The 26,192-nt window shown below is 42.1% G+C and overlaps 2 protein-coding genes across 2 annotated transcripts in view; both read right to left on the bottom strand.

Moving 5' to 3' along the window:
• LOC309385057 (vomeronasal type-2 receptor 1-like) overlaps nucleotides 1-15,286 on the bottom strand; it is a gene marked incomplete at its 3' end in the record, with an annotated part of 200,640 nt that extends 185,354 nt beyond the window's left edge. Inside the window, exons 1-2 of the mRNA XM_081939130.1 lie at nucleotides 15,038-15,286; nucleotides 13,902-14,193 (exon numbers count right to left, since the gene is read on the bottom strand). Coding sequence (XP_081795256.1) covers nucleotides 13,902-14,193; nucleotides 15,038-15,264 — 519 coding nt within the window. The 5' untranslated portion in view covers nucleotides 15,265-15,286. The remainder of the gene's footprint in view (nucleotides 1-13,901; nucleotides 14,194-15,037) is intronic.
• On the bottom strand, nucleotides 1,697-12,754 carry LOC309384027 (vomeronasal type-2 receptor 116-like; the record flags this gene model as incomplete). The annotated part of the gene is made up of 5 exons (XM_081937185.1): nucleotides 1,697-1,705; nucleotides 8,833-9,203; nucleotides 10,304-10,433; nucleotides 10,800-11,018; nucleotides 12,620-12,754. 5 exons carry the CDS (start codon nucleotides 12,752-12,754, stop codon nucleotides 1,697-1,699), a joined length of 864 nt encoding a protein of 287 aa, XP_081793311.1.
• Nucleotides 15,287-26,192: the final 10,906 nt, after the last annotated feature.

Here is a 26,192-nt window from a genome sequence, read left to right as displayed (position 1 = left end):
TTGAGTACAATTCTTGTAATTACAATGAAGGTATTTCCAAAGATGTTCTTTTTATTCCAGGAACTACCAATACTGATGACCGGCATTTCATTGAAGCAATACAAAATGATATTTTTAAGTTTATATGGCAAGGAAAACAAAAATTAAATTGTTGCAAGACGCTAAAGAAAGAGGAAGTTTGAGTAACCAGGTTTAAAACCATATTTTCATCCTTATTTTTTGATCTGGTTGAAAGACAGAGTGGCCCTTAAAAATGCAGCTTAGGAAACTTTATGTCAACGTTCCTGAAAACCCCGAACTCCAATGAAAAACTCAGAGACAGACATTTTCTCAAAGCTCCCATTTATTAGAGTAGGTATACAGCAGTGCTTCTCAATTATTTTCTGTCATGCCCCCCCTAGGAAGAAGAAAACATTTCGCGCCCCCCGCGCGACTGTAAATAGTATCATTTGTCTATAAAATTGTTATAAGTACACCTCTGCATAACACTGTATCCTTATTAACGTATAAGAGAATAAAAAAAGAAAGAAATGTGGATCAATTTACAACAAAGAATAGCTTTATTAACTGTAGCAGAAAAGATTTAAAGGAGCACAGGATTTAAAGGAACACAATATAAAAAAAAACTTTAACCTGCAAAACAAAAATATATAAAATAATTTGAGCTGAGCCCCCCTTTACGGAGCCTCGCGCCCCCCCTGGGGGGCCCGCCCCACTATTTGAGAAGCACTGGCATACAGGCACATCTGGGAAAAGCAGAATCGGATAGTTCCAGATTTTCCCTCAGTAAGACAAAAGCCCAAACCCAGCTGCTTCACCCATCGGTCCATTCACATGGTGCAACCCCAATCCGTCCCAACTCGAGACATCACTCCAACCACTCCTCCTCCAGGTGCAGGAATGTCATGACCTTGACCGAAAAGAAGAATGCTATTATGTCTAACTACATCCCCTCTACTAAATCCCCCCTCCCAATTTCCCAAGCACAAGAATGTGGCAGCATGGAAGCTTCCGGTGTTAATATGGCTTCCAATGCTGACACTTTATTTAGAAAAGAAATAATGGTGAGATCAAAGTAATGGACTTATAGTCAGATAATATCTTTTAATATCTTTTAACCAGCTTAACGTAACCTCAAGTCAAAAGAATTGGAATAAGAATAATATTCTTGTTACAGACTCACATACTTACAAAGTAAGAAAATATTTCAAAAAGGCAGAGAAGTTTAGTGGATTTGAGTCTGTAAAAAAATAATTTGAAACTGCTAACTATGAACATGATATTGCCAAGGTCTATAAAATGCTGTTGTAATATGGAATATGAAAAAAAATTATGTTAAACAACGTGTGATTCATTAGGCAAGAAACTTTGGACATAACAATGTTCTATCAATGAGAAAATATGTGGATGAATAGTTTAAAATTTGCATTGAATTATAATCTGAAGGAAAACATTCATAAAGATGTAGTGTTGGTATTTAACAGCTGATAAACTGTTATGATGTACGTAAGTGTTTCACAGTTATGTGGGAAATATAATTCTAAAGAAGGTCCTTTTTACCATTTCTGGGACTTGTGGTAAAGGAGAAATGGTGGACTAGATCCATGGAGTGCCAGTTTAAACCATGAAAGCCCTGCTGTCAGATCTGCCATCAAACCTCTTCAGTCCTGCTTCTCTTTGCATTGATGACAGCCTGCTATAAAGTCTGGGGAGGGGGAATGGGGGATAAGGAACGGGGGTGACAGGAACCAGAGTGTCAGCATTCCAAATATCATGCAGAATTATTTATTTATTTATTTATTTTATTTTATTTCTAGACCGCCCCCTCTCCCCGGAGGGACTCGGGGCGGTGTACAGGTACCAAATTAAAACCATACAAATAATAATAAATCTAATTAAAATCGAATTAAACTTTAAACCCCTGTACAAGTTTATAAAAATTAAAAACTTAGCCTTAAGACCAACCCGTGAAATTAAATCATTGTCCAAGGCAAAGTTATCCTTAAAGCTCTAATTTAATAAGACAGACATGTTGGCATTATGCTATGAAATTTCAACTCTAATGTACATCCTGTGGGTTCACCCAGTTGAAAGTTCATGATCTATCCCCACACCCCAAAATTCATCACATGTTCTAATCATCATCTTCCACGCTGGCATCTACACCCCTCTGCGTCCGGTCAGGTGTGGAGGTGCGGAGACAAAAGATGACCTTGAGCTTCTAGGAAGAATCACAACAATACATTCCAAAAATCCTACTCCTTTCTATTCCCCCCTCCCAACTACTACACTAATGAAACACATAGGAAATTATAAGAAAGTGTGGCAGGCCAAAGATTCTTAAAGGAACCTCTGCAGGCCTGACACCAGAGGTGCCATCCAGAGACAACGGTTGAAAGATCCAAGGACACAAGCCTAGGAATGGAATGTGGATCATCCATCCAATGAGTTGCCCAAATGTGGAACTGTTACCAAAACACCTAATTTGAAATTTATTGTATATCTCCAGGATGACTGTGGGAAGGAGGCAGGACATGGGAGGAGGGAAAATTACTGGGAATAAGAAGACTAAAATCTTCAGATCAGACTTTGCTATGTTGTATCCACTTGGCTTCAGTAAAAGTGAAACTATACATGGAATTGAGGGTCTTTCTTTCCTGAACACCCAAGCTGAGACAGGTCTCACATTAAGCCATATCTGCAATAGAAGTTCACTTTTGGCCACAATTGAAGAATGTAAAGTGCACAGATCCTGTTTTCCTCATGTGGACCCTATCAGAGGTGGCATTCAGCAGGTTCTGACCTGTTCTTGAGAACCAGTAATAGACATTTTGAGTAGTTCAGAGAAAATATCGCTTGTGACTGGCCCCGCTGCCATCTATTCTCTGCCTTCCGAGTCCTAGCTGATCGGGCGGAAATGGGGATTTTGCTGGAACCTTCCGCTGGAGTGGGGAGGGAATAGAGATTTTACAGTATCCTTCCCCTGCCATGCCCACCAATCCACACCCACCAAGCCATGCCCAAAGAACCAGTAGTAAAAAAAAATGAATGCCACCACTGTAAAATAGCTTCCATCCAAAAATTGAGATCTCCCATGTTCCTCAAGCTATTTGCAGAAGAATTTCTCTGAAATGTATTTGGTCTCAATTTTATTGGTACTGTAATTGTTTTTCTAGTCAACTGCAGACTGTTTTGAATTGCAAATGAGCAAAGGAAGAATAGCAAAAACTAATATCCACCATCCCCATTGAGTCTAGTTCTCCATAACTTTCCTTCCTTTAGATGATCATTATTTCCAAAATATCCAAATACTTACTTTTCCTTCTTTCAGTTTCTTTGGGAGAAAAAGTCATCAACTCCCTTTAAGCAAATGCCCTTAATGACATTGGCTTTTTCATCAAAGTTCATTCCTAATTGAATATTATCCACAATGTTTCTATGAATGTTTGCACATCTCATAATTCTTCCAACCAGTTTCCATAAAGTTTTCGATCTTTATGCTTCTCTCATGATACACAAATTCATCCACCTACCCTTAGCATGATTTTTTCTAGGCAGACATTGGGAATAGATCAGTTGTCTCTGATAATGGTTTCTTATAAATCATTCCATTTGAAGGTCATTGGTGCTCTCTGAGCTTGTTTTTCTTCTTCCAGACATTTCATTACCCAAAGTAGGTAATGTTATCAGTGCTAGCTCATCAGCCCCAGCACTGATGGTGTTTCCTAGTTCAGATAACAAAATGCCTGCCTGAAATCAACCAAGCTCAGACAGCACCAAGCACCACACATATCAACCCTGAGCTACAGATATTCTCCCTTGTTGGGCACTCCACTTCGCTGTCAAACATGATTATCTTGGTGTTTGATGTCTTGGTATTCAAATACATAAAACAAGTCTGCATATATCACATCAATGGAACATTGGTGGAAATTATTTGAGTCCTTAGATAACATACTATCATCTTATATAGACATACACAGACAATTGCCTTCCCAAATAGCAAATGTCTAAGCATTTTCTGTACTTTTATCTGTAAGTTCTTAAACAACAGGAAAACATGTAATCTTGACTTCCTCCCTATTTAATAATAAACAAGTCATGATTTATTGTATTTATTTTGGGGAATATCTGCAGGACAAAATCTCTCAGATTCGCAGCGAATGGGTCTCCGTTAGCGGTCTAGAAGAGACGTCGGAGGTGGGTCTTGAGGTGCCATCCTGGGAGGAGTTTGACTCTGTTACTTCCGACGATATGGACAGGTTACGTGGACGACTGTGAGCCACCACATGTTTACTGGACCCGTGTCCCCCCTGGCTTATACTGGCATCCTGGGAGGTCACACGAGGCTGGCTCCAGGAACTAGTGAACACTTCATTGAGAGAGGGGTCCTTGCCGGCCGTCTTGAAAGAGGCGGTGGTGAGGCCCCTACTCAAGAAGCCTTTCCTGGACCCAACTAATTTAGTTAATTACCATCCCGTCTCCAACCTTTCCTTTTTGGTGAAGGTTGTAGAGAGTGGGTGAGCACTGGGTGAGCACTGGGTGAGCACTGGGTGAGAGCCTGGACTACTGACCCTTTAGGTGGGAGCCAGAACAGAGTGGGAGAGGATGGTGGTTATGGTGGCTGAGGGGGCCTGGATCATCTGAGGCCTCTGGAAGATCTGGCCTAGGGCCATGGACCGGGCCCATGACCATGGAGAGGCTGGAGAGGCTGGAAGGCTGCCTAGGAGTATGGTTATTTGGAGCCAAGACTGCCCCCCCACCCACCAAGGACCCTGAATCTCTGTTCCTGAGCTTATCCCCACCTAGGACCATCTAAGATCATGGAGGGTTTTTACCAACTTTACTGCTGGGGCTATCACCCATTTTTTCTACCATCTTTTCCACCATTTCTACCATCATTTCTACCATCATCGCCACATCCGTCTACTTCTATCATCTAGACATCTACTCCCCCCCCACTCATTACTGAAGAACTATCCAGGATAATGCCTCTTACCCCCCACATTGATATTGACTTTTGGGACTAATGCCTTCTACCTCCCCCCCATATTGCCTTTTTTACCATCTACAGCACCTTAGCCCCTACTGGAATTTTGTCAATAATAACGTATTCGAGGTTAGACTTGCTCCGCCTGCAGGAGGCCCCTCTCTCGCAGGCTTGGCCCTTGGCTCTTTCAAGGGCCCGCCTCGAGGACGGGTTCGTGGACCCCGAGAGGTGCAGGAACCGGAAGCTAAGGGGATTTTTAATAAAATGTTTTTTATCTTTTTTAGGGGGTCCCAGGGCGGGGGGGAGGGCTAATCAGATTGGGAGGAAAGCCAGTGCCGGACAGACAGGTGAGTCCAGGAAGGACGGGGATGCGGTGGAGGGGGGGAATATAAAGGTCACTGTCAATGGAGGACCATGTGGCAGCCGTGGCAAGGGGGGCGTTCCACCAGGTTCGCCTGGTGCGCCAATTGCGCCCCCTACTGGACCGGAGTGCCCTGCGCACGGTCACTCATGCGCTGGTGACGTCTCGCCTGGACTCCTGCAATGCCCTCTACATGGGGCTTCCCTTGGGACGCATCCGGAGACTGCAGCTAGTTCAGAACGCAGCCGCGCGGGTTATTATGGGAAGTACACGTTACTCCCACGTAACACCTCTCCTGCGTGAGCTGAACTGGCTACCTGTGGCCTTTCGGGTGCGTTTCAAGGTATTGATCACCATCTTTAAAGCGCTCCATGGCATAGGACCTAGTTATCTGCAGGATCGCATCCTACCACACACGTCCCTGCGACCTATCCGCTCACACAGGGAGGGGCTCCTCCTGGTGCCGTCTGCTAGGCAATGCCAGCGGGCGACACCTAGGAGTAGATCTTTCTCTGTGATGGGCCCAACCCTCTGGAATGACCTCCCCCCAGACATTCGAACTACCACCGACCTCCGTTCCTTCCGGCAAAAGTTAAAGACTCACCTATTTCAATCAGCTGGCCTGGCACTTTCTTAGTTTTACCTCCCAGGGATTTATTTTATTTTAGGGTTTGGGGTTTTTATTGTGATGTTTTTAGGATTAGAATTATTTATTTCTTAGTACAGCCTATCTCCCCCTCCATATGTATCTTAAATGTATCTTAATTGTATTTAATTATTATGACTGGTTTTATTGTATTGACTGTACACCGCCCCGAGTCCCTTTCTGGGAGAGGGGCGGTCTAAAAATCTAAGAAATAAATAAATAAATAAATAAATAGTGTGGTGGCGCAACAGTTCCCACGGCACCTGGAGGAAATTGATTATCTGGATCTGCGCCAGTCTGGCTTCCGGCCTGGTCACAGCACGGAGACGGCTTTGGTCGTGTTGGTGGATGATCTCTGGAGGGCCAGAGATGGGGGTTGCTCCTCCGTCTTGGTCCTGTTAGAACTCTCGGCGGCTTTCGATACCATCGACCATGGTATCCTATTGCGTCGCCTGGAGGGGCTGGGGGTGAGGGGCACCGTTCTGCGGTGGTTCTCCTCCTACCTCTCTGGTCGAACGCAATGTGTGTTGACAGGGGGGCAGAGGTCGAGCCTGAGGCCGCTCACTTGTGGGGTGCCGCAAGGGTCGGTCCTCTCGCCTCTCCTGTTCAACACATACATGAAGCCACTGGGCGAGATCATTCATGGGTTCGGGGTAGATTACCATCTGTACACTGATGACACGCAGCTGTACATCTCTACCCTGGACCACCCCAACGATGCCGTCGAAGTGATGTCCTGATGTCTGGAAGCCAATTGGATCTGGATGGGAGGTAACAAACTCAAACTCAACCCATCCAAGACAGAGTGGCTGTGGCTACCGGCACCCCGGTTCAAACAGTTACGTCCCTCACTGGCCATTGGGGGCGAACAGCTGGCCCCCGTGGATCGGGCACGCAATTTGGGTGTCCTCCTGGATGCCCGGCTGTCAATGGATGACCATGTGACAGCCGTGGCAAGGGGGGCGTTTCACCAGGTTTGCCTGGTGCGCCAATTGCGTCCCCTATTGGACCGGAATGCCCTCTGCACAGTCACTCATGCGCTTGTGACGTCTCGACTGGACTACTGTAATGCTCTCTACATGGGGCTCCCCTTGAGATGCACCTGAAGGCTGCAGCTGGTTCAGAATGCGGCCACGCGGACAATTGTGGGAGCCACTAAATACTCCCACGTAACACCTTTGCTGCGTGGACTGCACTGGATACCTGTGGCTTTCCGGGTGCGTTTCAGGGTGTTGGTTATCATCTTTAAAGCGCTCCATGGCACAGGACCTAGTTATCTGCGGGATCGTATCCTGCCCCATACGTCCCTTCGGCCGATTCGCTCTCACAGAGAGGGACTCCTCCGGGTGCCGTCCACTAGGCAATGCCAGCGGGCGACGCCTAGGAGTAGGGCCTTCTCTGTGATGGGCCCGACCCTCTGGAATGACCTCCCCCCGGATATTAGGACTACCACCAACCTCCGCTCCTTCCGTAAGAAGCTAAAAACCCACCTGTTCAATTTAGCCGGCCTGGCCTAATTCCCAATTTTAGTCCCTCAAGCCTGCATTTTTAAATTTTTTAGGGGTATGCTTTTTAGTTGTTTTTAATTTTTACTTTTCTGTACAGCTGTATCAGGTTTAATTCGTTTTTAAGGGTATAGGATATTTATCCTTTGTATTTGTTTTAATGAGACGCCTGTACACCGCCCCGAGTCCCTTCGGGGAAAGGGGGCGGTCTATAAATCCTGAAAAATAAAAATAAAATAAAATATTCTTGCACATTCTTCCTTGCTTTCCTCCACCCATTCCTCTGTCCATCCTTCCTTCTTCATAATATTTGGAAGGGATAAAATCATTAATAATACCAATGATGAGAAAATATCTATTGATATCTATTTCACATGATCATCTTTATTAATAAACTTTTTTTCTCCTAGTATGTTAATAGAGAATAAAACTCTAGAATCACCTAATACTCAATGAAATGGAATAGTAAGTAAAGAACTCAGCAAAATATCAGGGATAAATGCAAACAATCATGTTTAAAAACATTGACAATAAAGACAACATGACATTTTCTTTAAAAAACCCTCATATGATTAAAATAAATAGAGAAATGGGCATGCTAGAAATTAATATCCATATCTTTAATATTAAAGTTTTTGTCTAAACCTATCATGGAATTTCTTTGGAGAAAATTAGTATTTAAGTAAAATGAAAGGGAGGATGATTGTTGCTCATTAACAGACATATTGTCCTCAGAAATAACGTCAGGTATAAAAATTTCCCAAAGTCAAAATAAAGTTCCCAGTCCCCATATCAATCAGAGATATTTGTGCCTCATAATATTCTCTCGACAATTCAGATGAGGCCTGATTAGGATAATGAAGCATTTGGGGGAAAAGATGCAAGCCAAGAGACCAGCCCCAGAGGCCAAGATGGAGAAGATCTCCACAACTACCATGAACTTCCCTTTGGTGCTCAAGTAGGTGGGGAGGAAGGAGATCCAAACACTGCAAAAGACCAGCATGCTAAAAGTAATGAACTTGGCTTCGTTAAAGCTGTTGGGCAATTTCCTAGCCAGAAAGGCCACCATGAAACTGACAAGGGCCAGGAAACCCAGGAAGGCAAGGACAGTATAAAACATCCAAGCTGAGCCTTCATTACATTCCAAGATGGCCTCTCCTACCAAGGAGTGGAAGTCCATGTTGGGAAATGGGGGAGAGCTTACCATCCAGATGGCACAAAGGACTGCTTGGATCAGGGGACAGGCTATGACAATGGAGTTGGTCAGTGGTTTTCCTAAGAGTTTCCTTGTCTTGTTCCCTGGTTTGGTGGCCATGAAGGCCAGAACCACCATGACAGTTTTTGCCAAGACAGAGAAAACTGCAAGGGAAAAGAGAATGGCAAAGGCAGTTTGTCGGAAGAGACAGGTAAACTTTCCAGGTCGACCAATGAAGAGGAAGGAGCAGAGGAAGCAGAGCAGGAGGGAGACCAGCAGGATGTAGGTGAGATCTCGGTTGTTGGCCTTGACAATTGATGTTTCATGATGTTTACGGAAAATCACCAGTACTGCAGATGTGATCAGAGAAAGGAAAAGAGCTAGAGAAGCCAAAGTGTATCCCAGGGTCTCTTGATAGGCAAGAAAGTGGAGCTTCTTGGCAATGCAGTGGTCCTGGTCCTTGTTGGGATATTGGTCTTCTGGGCAGGGGTCACATTGGGCTGCATCTGAAATTAAGAATTTGGGTGTAAGGATTTCATCATGATCATTATCCCTCCTCAAGGATTGACATGACTATCCCCTTTCTGCTCTGGCCAAACCACAAATGATGCCAGTAGTGATACAATGCAGTTTATGGTGCATCAAAAAGGGGAAATCAACCTTCATTCAGGATGATCCTGGGGAAAGGGAAGCCTTAGATTAGGATCTGTTCAGTTCCAGCTGGCATGGTCAGTGTTTGTGAGAAAGAAAGGCCATCTCCAGTCACTGCTAACTTGTTATTGATGTGGCTTTCTGTGCATGAGAGATTATACACTTTTCTTTTCCACTATAAACTGGAACCCCAACAAAATAGATGAATCTATCTGCCAGAAATCCAGTATTTTGTGTTCACGTTGTTTGTAGGTTACCCCTGACACTTTTGAAGATGGCCAGCCTGAGGTTAAATACGTCATCAGTCATGAGTCCCTTCACACCCACAAGAGATCTAAGTCCAGACCATCTTGAGTTCCATTGAATTTGTATTTAACTTCCTGAATTTCCTGATTTCCTCATGATTGACAGGCTCAGCTTCTCTGCCTTCTGCTTCAAATCTGCTCATTCAGCCCTTTTTTTTCAGGGAAGGATTATTATTTATTAAGGGTTAATATTTATTATTATATATTATATCCCTCCGCTCTCTTATAAGGTGACTGTTGGCAGCTATCAGTCATAGATGGAGGGATGTCCTCATTCTCTAATGGGTGTATCTATTCTGTTGGAGATGGAAGATGCTGACAAAAGAAGGACGCCTTAAATAATGAGTGCTAAAGCTTGACTTGCATAAGCCACTCTTTCAGAGAACTGGCAGAAGGGTTTCCTGATGGGATGTGACAGTAGATAAGGTTGGAAGGGGACCCATACACTGTAGTCTAAAACTATCCTGCATCACGTTATTAAGGAGCAGAAAAATAGCCTGACAGGGCAGGACAGCTCAGATCCATAAACTTATTGAAAAGTATGAATTCCCTAATGCAGTTCATTCCCAACATAAATGACAAAATTAACATCTTTATCTACTCAGTGACTTCCTAGATCCTGGAAGATCTGCATTTGAAAAGTGCTCTACCTGTCTGATTTGAGATGGTTCCTTCTGGACAAGGGGCACATTGGTAGCAGCAAACTGGCTCACCCTCTGGAACTCTTCTCCTCTCTCCTGCCTGGCACCTCTTCCTGCCACACCTGGCCAAGGGCACCTTCTAAAAGAGAAAAAAAGAGAAAGACTGGAGATAGTGTTATTTCATCATGTGATTGCAGGGGTTCTCCAATGGCCATTATATTGAGAACCAGACATAAGTATCATTCATTTAGTGCTGTCATATCTTGAAATCTCACCTGGCAAACGGCATCTTCTAGCAGGTTTCAATCAGTTCTTCTGATTCCCACCCATTATTTGACCTTTTACAAATTAGACCTAAAATTTGTTAACCTCAAATGCAGATAATTTACCAAAGCCAAAAGTCTTTTTGGATTCAATATACCTGTTTTCACTTTAGAAGGATGTTCAGCATCCCGAGGAAAAAGTGATTCTATTCTTGAATTTACCACATTTTCTTCCAACTCACCTTTGAGGCCCAGATGATCGCATCAGGGTTAATGGAGAAATCCTGGCCTGAGGCAGCCCTGGGATCCTTGTGCCCAACTTTCACAGGTACTAAAATTTTATTGGGGTGGAAAACCCAGTTGACGATATCATAACGAGGAGTTCTCAGTCCATTTTGTGAAAATGAGACTTCATCTCCGGCATTGTTGTTGAAGTGGACATTCCTCAAATTGTCAAGTATCTGAAAGAAAAGAGATCTTTAGAAATTGGAGCAATTACCTGAAAGGCAGAAATGAGACATCATGGCTTCTATGATTTTGTGGTGGCCATCATCATAGGAAACAGGTATATATCTAAAAAATAAGAGTTGGTCCCTTGGTTGAGATATGAGCAATCAGGAGTGACACCAAATATTTGGCTCCTTTGATATAACAATACAAGATTCTCTTTATAATTGGGCATTTATATTTTGGCTTCCACAAGTTTTAGCCAAAATTAGAATTAGTTACATACAAAGAAGTTAAGCCCAGATTCCAAATTTTAATTGTATGGTTTTCCTCATGTGATATTTGGCTGTACAGTATATTTTTAAATGTACATGTAGTGGCTTCTGCATAAGCCACTTTGCATTTTGTTGAATGGTTAAATAATTTATATCAGAAGAGTGCATAATTCTGCTGACTTTCTCTAGTATCCAAGAGAAAATAATGCGGAAACCAGGTGTGACCAAGTGAGGACAACTGCAAGGAACTGCCAGGCCTGAATTCTCTCTTCACTGCCTAGAGAGGTCCAGTGTTTAGCCAAAACAATGCAGGACATTTTGAGGAATTTCAAACCAGGAACCTCTTAGGTCCACTTTGAGACTCTTCTGTTGATTAAAGTTGATGAAGGCTGATGTCACCAAGAACACAGGACAAGAAGCAATGGATGGAAACTAACCAAGGAGAGAAACAATATAGAACAAAAGTTAGAATCAGAATAGAGCTGGAAAGGACCTTGGAGGTCTTCTAGTCCAGCTGAAGCAGGAGTTCCTATACCATTTCAGACAAGTTGCTGTCCAATCTCTTCTTCAAAACCTCCAGGGATGAAGCACCCACAACTTCTGGGGACCATCTGTTCCACAGGTTAATTTTCCTTACTGTTAGGAAGCTTCTCCTTAATTCCAGCTTTCTTCTCTCCTTGATTAGTTTCCATCCATTGTTTCTTATCCTGTATTAATTACTGGAATGACGTGCTTCCAGAAGTTGTGGGTTTCTCTGAAGGTTTTAAAGAAAAGATTGGAGAGCCATTTGTCTGAAATGCAATGGGGTCTTCTGCTTGAGCAGGGGATTGGACTAGAAGACCAATCTTGTGAGGTCATATAGGATCCTGACTCACAGAAACATAAAAGAAGGTGAAAATTAACTGAGCTGAGTATCTTTTTGCAGGTTGGATTCAGATTAAATACTGAGGGAAAATAAGGAGGTTCTGCAAATATGCCCATTAAGACCTCAATTGTCCTGGAGGCATCTGGCACAAATGCACCCAGATTATCATCTTGTTCCAGGCTGACATTTCCTCCCTGATCACCCCATGAATCTCAGGGAACTTTCAGAACCATATATGAAGATATTTCCTATACTGTTGATATGTATAACTGGTTTAGGTTACTTCTCTTTTGCTCCCTCTTTCAACAAAACATTATAATTAATTCATACTTTTTTTAAAATGCTGTTTTAATTTGTTCTGCGATGCAATGATATAGAGACAGTATAGAGATAGTTCATCAGTAATTCAAGAAATATACATGAGAAGCTTCCTCTCTTTTGATCTGTAGACCGGATAAAATATCGCAGAGATTACCTGCCATGGCTGGACATTTGAAATCCTCTTTCCAAGCTTCAGCATGGCTGGTCGTCCTCCTGATCCATAAATTGCATGTAATGCATGTGCCACAGCATAAATGGCATTGTAGATGTTGTAACTTTCACCTGTCATGCTCATTTGAAAAACAAAATCTGGAAGATCCTGTAAATTCTCCTTTCCTGTACATTGTTCTTTCCCTTTTGGAGGAACCTTGCCTGGTTTGGGGATACTGCAACCAAAGAGTGTTTCCCACCAATCCAGGAGAAAGCTGGCCCCTTCTTTGATCAATTGATATAAAGACAGGAGGAAGTGGCTGAATTCTGAGACATCACCAGTCTGGTCCTTAAACTGCAAAGCTCCATGCAAATTCTTTAAACCTTCAGAAGGATCCCCAATCAGAGTAAATTTCCAGTGAGAAGTCAGGATCCAAACATTTTGAAGTGCTATCTTTTCATATTTTACACTAAGATTCAGAATTGTCAAAAAACTTGCAATATAAGAAGAATCTCCAAACAAAAGAATCACTTCAGCTTTAAACAAAATATTGGAAATTAATTCCTTTATTAAAGCAATAATTTCATCAGATTTAAAGCTTTCAGTGAAGGCCAGGCAGAGCTCCTTCTCCTTGAGCATTGGCACCAGAGTCGAGATGAACTGTCCTCCAGTGTCATCTTCGGAGGTCACAAGCCCAACCCAGTTCCACTGGAAATGCAGAAGCAGCTGGACTAAACCCACACACTCTGGAAAGTCACTGGGATTAATCCGGAAGAAGGAAGGATAAACTGGTCTGTATTCCTGAGGAAGCTCAAAGCCAACACCGAGCTGGAGAAAGAGAGATTTCTCTTTCAAAGACAAAGTAAAGTTTCGTGATGATTTTAGGGGTCATCATTGGATGGTGTGTTTTTTTCCCCACCATTCAGGCTGACTTCAATTAACAAGCTTAAGCTTTTTCCCTTCCTAGGAAGGGCTGCTAGCTATATAATTTGCCTGGTTTGGACATGTCAGAAGCCAAAGGAAGAAGTTGTGAACCTGATACAGGTAATAAATTGCAGGGAAATTGTGGCTATATTTTTATGAAAGTCAGGAATTAATTCTCCTTGGCTACAATATTTCAGGATTATTTCATTATTTGTCTGTTGGGGTTATATATCTTGAAACATAAACTATAAAAATGAATTAAACTATAAAATATCGCCTTCAACAACATCGTCACCCTTGACTTCTGTGCATGTTTCTGTTGTTTCTCTACTCCACCCTGCATCCTGTGAAGCCCCCTTACCTGTGGGATCTTGTAGATGCTGAAGATGGGAGCCATCTGCCTTGAGGATTTGGGGTTGTCACCTCCAATGACAGAGAGCAGAGGGTCCCGCCTGTCACATTTGTACCCTGGAACCATTTGGCCCCATGTGGAGAGAAAGGAGAGACTGACTAAAGAAATCCTCCTCTCATGCTGATGATTGTCACAAATGTGGAAGCCAAGTGTGATGTTGGGGAGGAGAACCAAATCTTTGTTGATCTCTGTGACTGCAAACACCAAGGCCAGGAACTGCTCGTAATTCTTGAGTATGGGTCTATAGTAAAGAAGACATTGGGAACATTACAGGGAAAACGTGTATGTGGTTTAAATTTGCCTAGCCATATTTGATGCTGTTTGGAATAACAAATCCCAGATTTTATTGAGGTTTTTTTTAAAATAGCTGCTCTTGGATTAAAATTTTATGGCTTAGTGACAAAGGAGAAAGGCAAGCTGTTCCATTGGTTAATTGCTCTCACCATTAGCAAATTTCTCCTTTGTTCCAAGTTGCTTCTCTCCTTGTTAGTTTCCAACCATTGTTTCTCATCTTGCTGCTTTGGGAAATAGTTTGCTCCCTTCGTCTGTGTAGGAGCCCCTCAAATATTAGAACAGTGTTATCATGTCCCCCCAGTCCTTCTTTTCATTAGACTAGACATAAACCAATTCCTGTAACCGTTCTTCATACATTTTAGCATCCAGGCCCCTAATCATCTTTGTGGCTCTTCTCTGCCTGCTTTCCAGAATCTCACAATCTTTTTTTTTATTGTGATGATTAGAAATGGTCACCACGATACAAAATTGGTCTTATTACAATACCATACAATAAAAAAGCTTTTATTTGAGTTTTCTATTATGCTTTTCTGTCCAAGTTAACATTATGTCAACTTTGTTTTAGGCTAGGACAGTTTCAAATGTGTTTTTCCTTCCTCGGTTTTTTATGTGGTCTATCATCTTCCTGATATCGAATTCTAGAATGATTGAGAATTCTAGCCTGTTTTATGATCAAAGACAGGAGATACCCTAGGACATTACAAAAGTAGACCAAGGATTTCTGAAAGGAACCCCTGAATCCAGAATACAGGAAATAGTTCATGCATCTTTCCCTGCCAGGTGAAACTTACAAACTAGGATAACGAAGTTTGAATGGTTCTTTCTGAAAATCAGGTTTACTGGAGGACGACATTCTCAAGGGTAAATTCCCACCAATAATGAGATCACCAGGCCTGTAATAGTGCCGTTCTTCTTTAGGCTTGAACAAATTCCTCAACACACATACGGTTTGCCTCCTCTTAGCAGTGGTTGGAAGAAAGAGGCAGAGGAGCAGCAGCAGGAGAGGCAGCCCAGTCATTCTTGTCCCTCTTAAATGAGAAGTCAAGATTTGTGCAGAATTGCAGGCGTGAGCAAAGAGAAAAGTGAGGACAGCTGAGTCTCAACCAACCCAAGAATGAGCTCTTTTCAAGACAGGATGACAGATTCTGCCCCTAGTGGAAGACCTTGGAACATATCTTCAAAGCAGGTTTTATCTTGGAATAATTTGGGGGACAGAAATCCAGAGGGATGCATTAACAACTGTTCTTATGATAATTGCAAAGAAAAGGAATTATCCTAGCCACTCAGCAACAGATTTTAACTACACACCAGAATGGGAAAACATATTTGCCTCTCTTGTTGTCAATCCCTAGTGCAGATAGACTTGAGAGTTGAGGTGAAATTGGGCATTTGACCTACATGAAACGGAACCCCTGGAAACAAGATGGAGTTTGACCTGAACCAAAGTTTGTTTGGATGGCATTGATAGCTAATGGGGCCTACAGGCACAGGACAATCTGTTGCATTCTAGTAAGTTTGAATAATCATTCCAAAATTTATACCAAATAACTGGTTTGCTTATACTTGGCAGGAGGTGAAATTAGAAACTATCTTCTCCCACTGAATTTAAAAACAGGTAGGGAGATCTCTCAAGTTGCGACAGAAATTTAAACTAGTTGGACTCAGAAAATGTGTTCTTCTCTATTTTGCTGATCAAGCAGGGTTGTCAAAGTTTTTCCTAGTGCCTGAAGGCTGTTGGGTGTGCAGAAACTCTCATATTTAAGCTTCCTGTGGTCTATCGGGTGCGTTTCAAGGTTTTGATAACTATCTTTAAAGCGCTCCATGGCTCAGGACCTAGTTATTTGCGGGATCGTATTCTGCCCCATACATCCCTATGACCAATTCGCTCGCACAGAGAGGGACTCCTCCAGGTGCCATCCACCAGACAGTGTCGAGGGGCGGCGCCTAGGAGTAGAGCCTTCTCTGTGGTGGGCCCAGCCCTGTGGAATGACCTCCCTCCGGATATTAGGAATACCTCTGACCTCCGCTCCTTCCGAGTTAAGCTCAAGACCCACCTATTCCAAGTAGCTGGCCTGGCTCAACCATGATCTAACTATATCGCTCCTGACGGGTTTTTATTAGTGTAATTCAATTGAATTTATTTATTGGGGTTTTTAAATATTGTGACTTTTTAAATTGTTTTTTATCTATCAGCCTACCTCCTCCTTGTATACGTCTTATATACGTCTTTGTTATATGTATGTCCTGTCCAGATTTGTATTTGTATTTTGTATTTTATTTGTTTTATTGTACGCCGCCCCGAGTCCTTCGGGAGAGGGTGCGGCTAAGAAATAAATAAATATTCTAGAAGAAACCATGGGAATAGAGGTTCTGTAGCTCTCTGATTAGGGCTTCTTATAAATTGGCCATTCGAAGCGTTAGTAGAATAGAATAGAGTAGAATAGAATAGAATAGAATAGAATAGAATAGAATAGAATAGAATAGAATAGAATAGAATAGAATAACAGAGTTAGAAGCAGCCTTGGAGGTCTTCTAGTGAAACCCTCTGTTTAGGCAGGAAACTATACCCATGATGGTGAACCTATGGCATGCGGATCCATTGTCCATTGCTCTTCCGGGTTCCAGTGTGCTGGCCAACTGGTTTTCACATGAACAGGCATGCCATAACCTGGAAGAGCAGCCTCCCAGTGTACATCCACATGTCAAATCTGCCTTTAAGGATGGGAGAGGGGAGATAGGGAAGGGTTGGGGTTAGGAAACAGAAGAGGCAACCAGAAACAACGATTGAACAAGCCAACTACACAGGCATGGGACCAGAATGCAAAGGGCCACCAAACAGGCAGCAAACTTTAGAAATGTAACCAAAACAAGTAATTTTAACTTCATTGGACACAAACATGATTACCAACGGTCCGGGAGAAGGGAAAATGTGGGAATCTTCAGATCTGGCTGTGCTTAACTAGATGACTTTCAGTCAAAGTATACCCAACTCTACAAGTAGAGTCATGGATTTTTCTTTCCTAAATGTCTGAGCTGGGAGAGAACTGACTGTCAAGCCGGCCTCCCTCAGCAACCAAGAAAGAAACCACTTAGCTCCATTTTGCAAAATTAAGAGTACTTTTACTGGTTATGGAAAGATAGCAGCTAAGCAAAGCAAGATCTGAGGCATAAGTGCAAGAAATCATACATATCAATATGTGGCCAAACCCCCTCCCCCTGGTAACCCTCACCCCAGTGTCCAATCTGCAAATCCCTTAGGTGTCATGTGAGTTCCACCTTCAAGGAGTATCATCAGGTTGGTATGCATGACGGTTGGCCTTGACCGACCCCAAGCACTGATCTCCAGCATGCGCAGTAGACGGTGAGACCAAAACTCCCTTTTTACAATCTCTCCTGTACTTAAACTTCCCCTCCCAAATACCAGTCCCCCCTCCCTGTTTCAATGGCAGCCGAAAGCAAATAGCGAAACAGAGGCTGACACTGACATTCTGTCCACCACCAAGACCACCAAGGCCAACTGTAACCTTTGGTCCCAGCTGGAGACCCATGGATGATGCTTCCTAAATCATAGACACTGTCATTCCAGGAGAATTTGAGAATTTTCTCTCCCCAGATAGTTGTACAGAGAGCACAGTCCTGCCCTGCATTGACAATGTTACAGCTTGAGAGCATCTCTTTGCAAACTGGCCATGGAATTGATCACTGAATTGAAGTGCTGGGTTGGCTGCACATAGGGGGAGTAAAAGCTGTCTGGTCCATATACTGTCTCTACACACTTCAACCAAAGTGGGGCAGCACACAGGGAGTCAAAGGGCAAGCATGATCACTCCTGCCATGGCCTGGGGTGACTAATTTGCAAAGAGGGGTGTATGAACTGTAGCCTATTGTGGACAGGACTGTGCTCTCCATATAACTATATCAGGGGAGCAAATTCTCAATCACTCCTGGAGTGAAGGAAACAATTCTGAGGCAGGGCAGCTGAGAGGGAGTTGAGGGGTTCCCCCTCTTTGGAAGGAGCCTCTAACCTATCAAGCACCCTGTGGGTGTTTCCACTGGGACCACCATTCACCTCCTACATTTTCTGGCTTTTCTGGTGGACAGAGCCCTTTACTTACTCCAGCTCACCTGGCCCCAATCCCTCTTCCACTAGATCAACTAAACATGGGAGTAGGCAAAAGGAATGGGGAAGGGACCCCAATTCGAAGCAGGCAGCAGAGGAAGAGAATGTCGGTGCAGTGGGAAGGAGCTTCTGGGTTTTGGTCTAGGAACAGTTGAGATATGTGTGGCTAATTGTCCCATGTGGCAATTGTCCCACAGTGACTCGCCCAAGAAGGGGTAACGGGGGAGGAGCAGATGGGAATGTTCACCAGGGTGGGGCAGCTATGGAAAGAAGGATGCCAAGGCTTGACTGGGGTGGGTGGGGGGGGGGGTGAGGTGGCAATGATGAGGTGGGTGCAGGAACATTTGGTGGACCATATATTGAGAACGTTCGTAGGTCTGTAAAGAATACAAAAGCTGATGTCATTCCATAAGTGTTGGGACAGGTTCATCTACCAAGAGAATCAGTATGCAAGCATGGCCCAAGATGTCAGCCTGTCTCTGCTCTCCAACTGGGGAAAATTGTCTCCTAACTATAAGTGTGACACACAGGACAACTTTCTTTCTGTCCTTAGGGGTCTCAATTCCAGACTCTCATACCAGATGGCAATCATGTTTGGCAATTTCAAGATTTCTCAGGTAGGTGGACATGCAACATGATGAAAGGGGGAATGCTGTAAGCTCTATCTTGTGTACTTACTGCCAATAACTCCCAGAGTCAATTCTGTGAACAGAAGAAAACATCTAATGAAGGTACAAAGTTGTGGGGATTGAAGGTCTAGAATAGGATACCCTGTTAGTCTAGATAGTCTGAGGTTAGTAATAAAAAATACAGGTTCCATTTTCCTTGTTTCATGTCTTCCTTTTCCTCCACCCTCCCTTCAGCTAGGGTATCGTTTTTCTGACCCTGTTTTGAGGGATAAGACTCAGTTCCCCACCTTCTACCAGATCGATCCCCAGTATCACATACAGAAAGCAGCCATTGTCCAGCTCCTTCTGTATTTCCAGTGGAACTGGATTGGGATGGTTGTTCAGAAGTCAGAGAGCAGTGACCACTTCATCCGGATTTTTGATGCCACCCTGTCCCAGAATGACATCTGCGTACAATTTGTGAAACAGATCTTTACCCAAATCTTGTTGTTCAATGAATTACACAATGATCAGGTAGATGCGCTTTGTACCATTTTGAACAAAGATGCTCAAGTTGTGATTGTCTCAGGGGGGTCAAATACCCTGCAAAGCCTTATAGCAGCCCTTTATATTTATGAAGAAGAGAACCAGGCTTCTTCTGGGAAGGTCTGGATTATGACCACCCAATGGGAATTCTCAGCTATTGGCTATCACTACGAGTGGGTGAAATTAAAATCCGTCCATGGCGCTTTGTCTTTCACAGTTCACACAAAGCCGGTGCCAGGATTCAAAGATTATCTCTGGGCTCTGAATCCACATGAACCCCATGGAGATGTCTTTCTCCCTGAATGGTGGGAAGTTGTATTTGACTGTGAGGTTTTGAAGGCAGGTGTGGCCTCACCTGATGTCCCAAGGGTTTGCACAGGGGAGGAGAACCTGGACACCCTCCCAGTCTCCCTCTTTGATGGGAAGATGACCGGTTTCAGCTACAGCATCTACAATGCTGCCTATTGTGTGGCACATGCCTTACATGCTGCGTATACATTGGAATCACAACGGGCATTGAAGAGGGGCAGAAAGAAGCCACACCAGCTCTCTATGAAGCCATGGAAGGTAACTCTTGAAATCGTTCTTCTCATCAAGAAATCCTCCCTTCTCTTGCTTACTTTCACTTTGCACTGTTTTAGGATTGATAAACTTTTGCCTGCAATGTCTGTTATCTTGTCTAGCTGTACTTTTCCCCTCTTTTATTTAAATGTCATGCCTTGGCATTTGCCAAAATTTCAGCAGAGGATTCATAAGAAAAACAATGAAGTAAGCGAGAATGAGAAATAAGAGATACATTAAGAAAACAAAATGATCTCATTTCAATGTAGGGAAAATATCATTTCTCATGGGTCCCAATTCCAGCACTGTAGGTTGTCATTTTAGACTGGACTGGAGAGGAGAGGAGAGGAGAGGAGAGAAGAGAAAATAGAATAACAGAGGTGGAAGAGACCTTGGAGGTCTTCTAGTCCAACCCCTTGCCTAGGCAGGAAATCCCACACCACTTCAGAAAAATGGTTATCCAACATCTTCTTAAAAACTTCCAGTTGGAGCATTCACAACTTCTGGAAGCAAGTTGTTCCACTTATTAATTATTCCAACTGTCAGGAAATTTCTCCTCAGTTCTAAGTTGCTTCTTTTCTTGATTAGTTTCCACCCGTTGCTTCTTGTCCTGCCCTCAGGTGCTTTGAAGAATAGTTTGACTCCCTCTCCTTTGTTGCAGCCCCTGAGATATGGGAAGACTGCTATCATGTGTCCCCTAGTCCTTCTTTTCATTAAACTAGACATACCCAGTTCCTGCAAATCTTATTTATATGTTTTAGCTTCCAGTCCCCTCATCATATTTGTTGCTCTTCAAATTTTGATGAAGACATCACATTTTAAAGTGAAATAAAAGGTCAAATACCTTGAGGTGACATTTGCAAATGCAAACTCTAACCTGTTCCAAAATAATTTTGTGTCTTTTGGAATGAAATGCAAAAAGACTTACTAAGGGGAAATAAATTGTGATTATCATTTTTGAGTAGAATTTCTGTCATTACGATGAAGGTTTTACCAAAGATGTTGTTTTTATTCCAGAAACAACCATTACCGGTGACCGATATTTCATTGAAACAATGGCAAAAGACTATTTCTAAGTTTACATGGCAAAGGCCAAAAAATATGGAATATGAATAGTTGCAAGATGCTAAAGAAAGAGGAAAGTTTGTGTAGCCAGGTTTAAAACCATACTTTGATCCTTCTGGTTTGATCTTGGTGAAAGACCGGGTGGCCCTTTAAAACAAGATGTCAACTCAGGAAACTTCCTTTAGAAAAGAAAAAATGGTGAGACCAAACTAATGGACCGACAGTCAGACAATATATTTTATCCAAACTTAACCTAAACTCAAGTCAAAAGAAGAATTGGAATAAGAAGAAGGTGTTTCTCACAAACTCACATACCTACAATGTAAGAAAAGATTTAATTTGGGCAGGAAAGTTTGAGGATTTGAGGAAAAGTATAGAACCAGAGGTGACATTCAAATATTTTCCCTAACGGTTCTGTGGGCGTGGTTTGGTGGGGGGGTCCTGTGACCGAGTGGGCATGGCCACGGCCCCTCAGTCACATGATTTGTCAGAAATGGTGTAGGGTCTCCTGCTTGGGTGGGGGGTTGGACTGGATGACCTACAAGGTCCCTTCCAACTCAGTTAAGCTGTTAAATTTAGTAGCTGGAGCAATGGGGTTCTGCTGTGAGCAAGAACACACACTGATGGTTAATTGGCACCAGAGGGCTGGTTCCTGCATGAGGCGATCTGCACTGTGATTGGTTGCTCTGGGTGTGGAGGGGGAGTTTCCCTTTTCCCCTGCCATTTTCTTCTGTGGGCCTGATTTAAATGTCATGTCGGAATGCACAGGTACAGTATAGGTGGTACCATGCTCAACAGTAGTAACTGGGAGAGGGATCTTGGAGTCCTAGTGGACAACCATTTAAATATGAGCCAGCAGTGTGCAGCAGCTGCCAAAAAAGCCAACACAGTCCTAGGCTGCATCAACAGAGGGATAGAATCAAGATCACCTGAAGTGTTAATACCACTTTATAATGCCTTGGTAAGGCCACACTTGGAATACTGCATTCAGTTCTGGTCGCCACGATGTAAAAAAGATGTGGAGACTCTAGAAAGAGTGCAGAGAAGAGCAACAAAGATGATTAGGGGACTGGAGACTAAAACATATGAAGAACGGTTGCAGGAACTGGGTATGTTTACCTTAAGAGAAAGAAGGACCAGGGGAGACATGATAGCAGTGTTCCAATATCTCAGGGGTTGCCACAAAGAAGAGGGAGTCAAGCTATTCTCCAAGGCATCTGAGGGCAGGACAAGAAGCAATGGGTGGAAACTAATCAAGGAAAGAAGCAACTTAGAACTGAGGAGAAACTTCCTGACAGTTAGAACAATTAATCAGTGGAACAAAAGTTGCCTCCAGAAGTTATGAATGCCCCAACATTGGAAGTCTTTAAGAAGATGTTGGATAGCCATTTGTCTAGAACGGTATAGGGTTTCCTGCCTAGGCAGGGGGTTGGACTAGAAGACCTCCAAGGTCCCTTCCAACTCTACTATTGTATTGTATTTACCTCAGTTGCTCCCATTTGCCTAAATATCTAATTTTCTGTACATATAGTTGTAAAATATATCCATTTTTAAAATATTTTCAAACATACAAAATACACAAAAACAAAATGTAGACAAACTACATTTACACAATACATTGGAACTTCATGTTCCTTCTTATAGCAGTTTCAAATCGGTACAATTCTCCTTCTGTTAATTCCCCTTTTAATATATTTCATTTGAGTTTCACCATTTTTAACTCTCTTTTATTTTACTCTTCTATCTGATATATTGGCTGATTACCTCTAATCAGTTTAAACTCTCTTGAGTGCATATATACAAGGCAATCCTCCTTAACTTCTACTTTTGGGCTTTATTGGCTTCTTTCATTGACCCTTGTTTTTTTCCTCCAACACCGCCCCCTAGAGTCAGGAACGACTAGGACATATGTGTAAAGGGAACTTTTACCTAAAATATATTCATTTCTATAAAGCTAAAAGTTTGTGTCAGCATTTCTGACTCCATTGGGACACTGGCTGTGCATTTCCCTGACATATACCAAAAAACCCTCCCCTTATAAATTATGTAATGTAGTTTATATAATAAATTACCTATGGTGACTGACTTTTAAGCTACATACAAGCACACACACACAGAGTATATATAGCATTCTATGTTTCTATTCTCTTGCTACATTCCCCTTTCTATGAGAATTTATTTCCCTGATAATGTAAAACTCATCTGCAGCTTCTCCACATGCCAAAAATGTCAGTCTCAGAGCTTTATGTGGGATCCCAGGACTATTATCAAAGCTGCCTCCTATGAGGTTATCAGCTCATCTGATACATCAGGATATCTTTATCAAAATAATAAAGGCAGGATACAAACTAAGACATACATTTGAAGTGCAGTTTTTCCCCAGTGCTCAGCTTCCTAAAGATGCTGATTTTGGCTCAGGGGTTTCTCTGTTGATGAAAATGTAACAAAATTTGGGTATCTCATCAAAAAGCTCTCAGTGCCATTGTGCCTTTGATTCTTTCTTTCCTTTCCCCCTGTAAATCATGAAACTTTTCCCATTCAGAACACTTGGTGCATGATTCTATGTCCTTCTCTTTGTAAACGATTTCTTTGTAAATTAATTTGCATCAGGAAAAGTGACCATTTTCTCTCATGATGTTCAGTGCATGTTTTTTTCCTTCCTCTGCTACATTGTTGACATTCTCAGCACATATGAAAATATAATGTACACATACAAAAGAGCAAGATTTCTGGCTGATAGATGTATCAGTCTTTCTATAGTTCCAGTATAAAGTGGCAGAAAACCGTCACTCTGACATTGAAAGTCACAGTAATCATGCAAGTGTCCAGTGAGTAGACAGGGCCTTTTTTCTGCAGCAAACTGACCAGGCCAACTGGAGATGAATAGATCCACGTCTCTTGGAAACCCATCCTGAGGTCATTAATAAGGAAGAATGATTGGCCTTTTTTGAGCCCTAGAACAAAGCACATTTGTCTGTTCTGAAAATCTCGTTGAAAGTTGGGAAAGTGACATGATCTCACGTCACCAATTTTTGTAGCCAAATGATTTTTCCCAGAGTTTCTAATTCTGGTTGTTTGCTGTAGGTGGGTCAGATGCAAAGGGGGGGGGGAGTTGGTGAGGAGTTTTAAAGGATGTCAGGTACCAGGCTTGATGTGAGAAAGGCAAAAACAATCCTGCAGCACAGTCACCCCCAACTTTACAAAAGTGCTGGACAGAAATTCCTTCAAAAAGGGAATTAAATCTTCACAAACATCCATCTTAATATATTCACGTAAAGCTGCTCCAGGAGAAAAGAAGAATTGCAGATGTCACAGAAGCTGAAGTGGAAGAATGAAAGACTGGAGGCGGGATAAGAAGATCAAATTGGAGGGGAAGAAAAGGGTAGAACCACTTGGGAAACTGAGCTCAATGTTAGCCATAAAATCATTTAGATGTTCCCCATTTCATCCGGAGAAAATCAAGAGGTCAATAATATGTGTATTTTATTTTCTCATTTACAGAGTATACTGTGAAGATGTTTAAATTTAGTAGCTGGAGCAGTGAGGGGTTCTGCAGTGAGCCAGAACTCAGTGATGGTTGATTGACACCAGAGTGCCATCTCCTACGTGAGGCAATCTGTGCTGTGATTGGTTGATGTGGAGGGGGAGTTTCCCTATTTTCCTACTTTTTTCTTCTGTGTGCCCTGATTTACCTCATGATGCTCCTGTTTGCCTGGCTATCTAATTAGCTGCATATATAATTGTAAAATAGATTCATTTCTATAAAACTACACGTTCTTTGCCAGGTCAAGAGGTTTATGTTGAGTGATTATATCTTTCCCACAACAGTCAACAATGAAGAAAACCCACTTCACAAGAAAAATAAAAATAATAATAATAATAATAATAATAATAATAATAATAATAATAATAATAATAATAATAATAATAATAATAATTTATTTCTAAGCCGCGCCCTCTCCCGAAGGACTCGGGGCGGCGTACAATAAAACAAATAAAATACAAAGTACAATACAATACAAGAAAATGTGCAAGAAAATGCAGTAGAGAAACTTTTCTGGCTCTTACTAGTTTTTGGATAACTCTCCTTGAGAGTTTAAGTGAGCCTGACATCTTGAGAAATCTTCTGCCTCTTGTGCAAGAAAAACATAAATAATTGAAGATGACATGATGTGACTAATCACAAAATATTTCTTAATCAGTAAAAATCATCCATCCTTTTGTTCTTCATTCTTTCTTGCTGTACCCAGTATGGCTCCAGTAATAACAATAAAAGTAAACTTTTGTATTAAATATGTGGATATTAGTTCCCAAGATGACAGTTCCTTGTTTCATTTATTTTAATCCAGAGTCCTCAATTTTTTTTTCTAATTGGGTTAATTATCAACATTGATAAGCATGTTCCCTAAGAATGTTCTGAATAAGATGCTGAAATGAATGAATGAATGAATATATGAATGAAGGAAGGAAGGAAGGAAGGAAGATGGGATACAAAGATCAATTTGGAGGAAAGGTAAAGAGTAGAACTACTTGGAAACTTAACTGGATGTTAGCCAAAAAAAAATATTGCCCATTTCAGCAAGAGAAAATCAAAATTATTTTATTTTTTCATATACAGAGTATACCAAAAACTACTCCCCTTTTAATTGTTTCATATAATGTACATAACAAATTATATAAGGGGCCAGACTTTTGAATTGTACAGAAACACAGAGACACATTAAAACACACTGTACATGCAGCATTCCATATTTCTATTCTATTTATGTGCTCCCCTTCCTTTGAGTATTTATTTTCCTTACATAGTTTTAAAACTCATCTGCACCCTAACCCTACAGAAATTGAATTATTGCATGTCCACCTCAATTACAACACATCCTCTTCCTGTGTCACACAGAACAGATAGACCTTTTCCACTTTGCTAAAGCCCAAGAGTGTCTCACCTGATTGAAAGTCTTCTAGGAAATGGGCCAAAGGATGGTAACAGAAATTGTACATCTGTTATGTGCCAAATATCACTTGTCAGTCGAGTGCAATAAATTAAAA

This window comes from Natrix helvetica, assembly GCF_964273705.1.
Source record: "Natrix helvetica genome assembly, chromosome: 1".
In the NCBI taxonomy this organism is placed as follows: Eukaryota; Metazoa; Chordata; class Lepidosauria; order Squamata; family Natricidae; genus Natrix; species Natrix helvetica.
The sequence above is the reverse complement of the archived record's forward strand: the minus strand, read 5'-3'. Positions and strand labels throughout refer to the sequence as shown.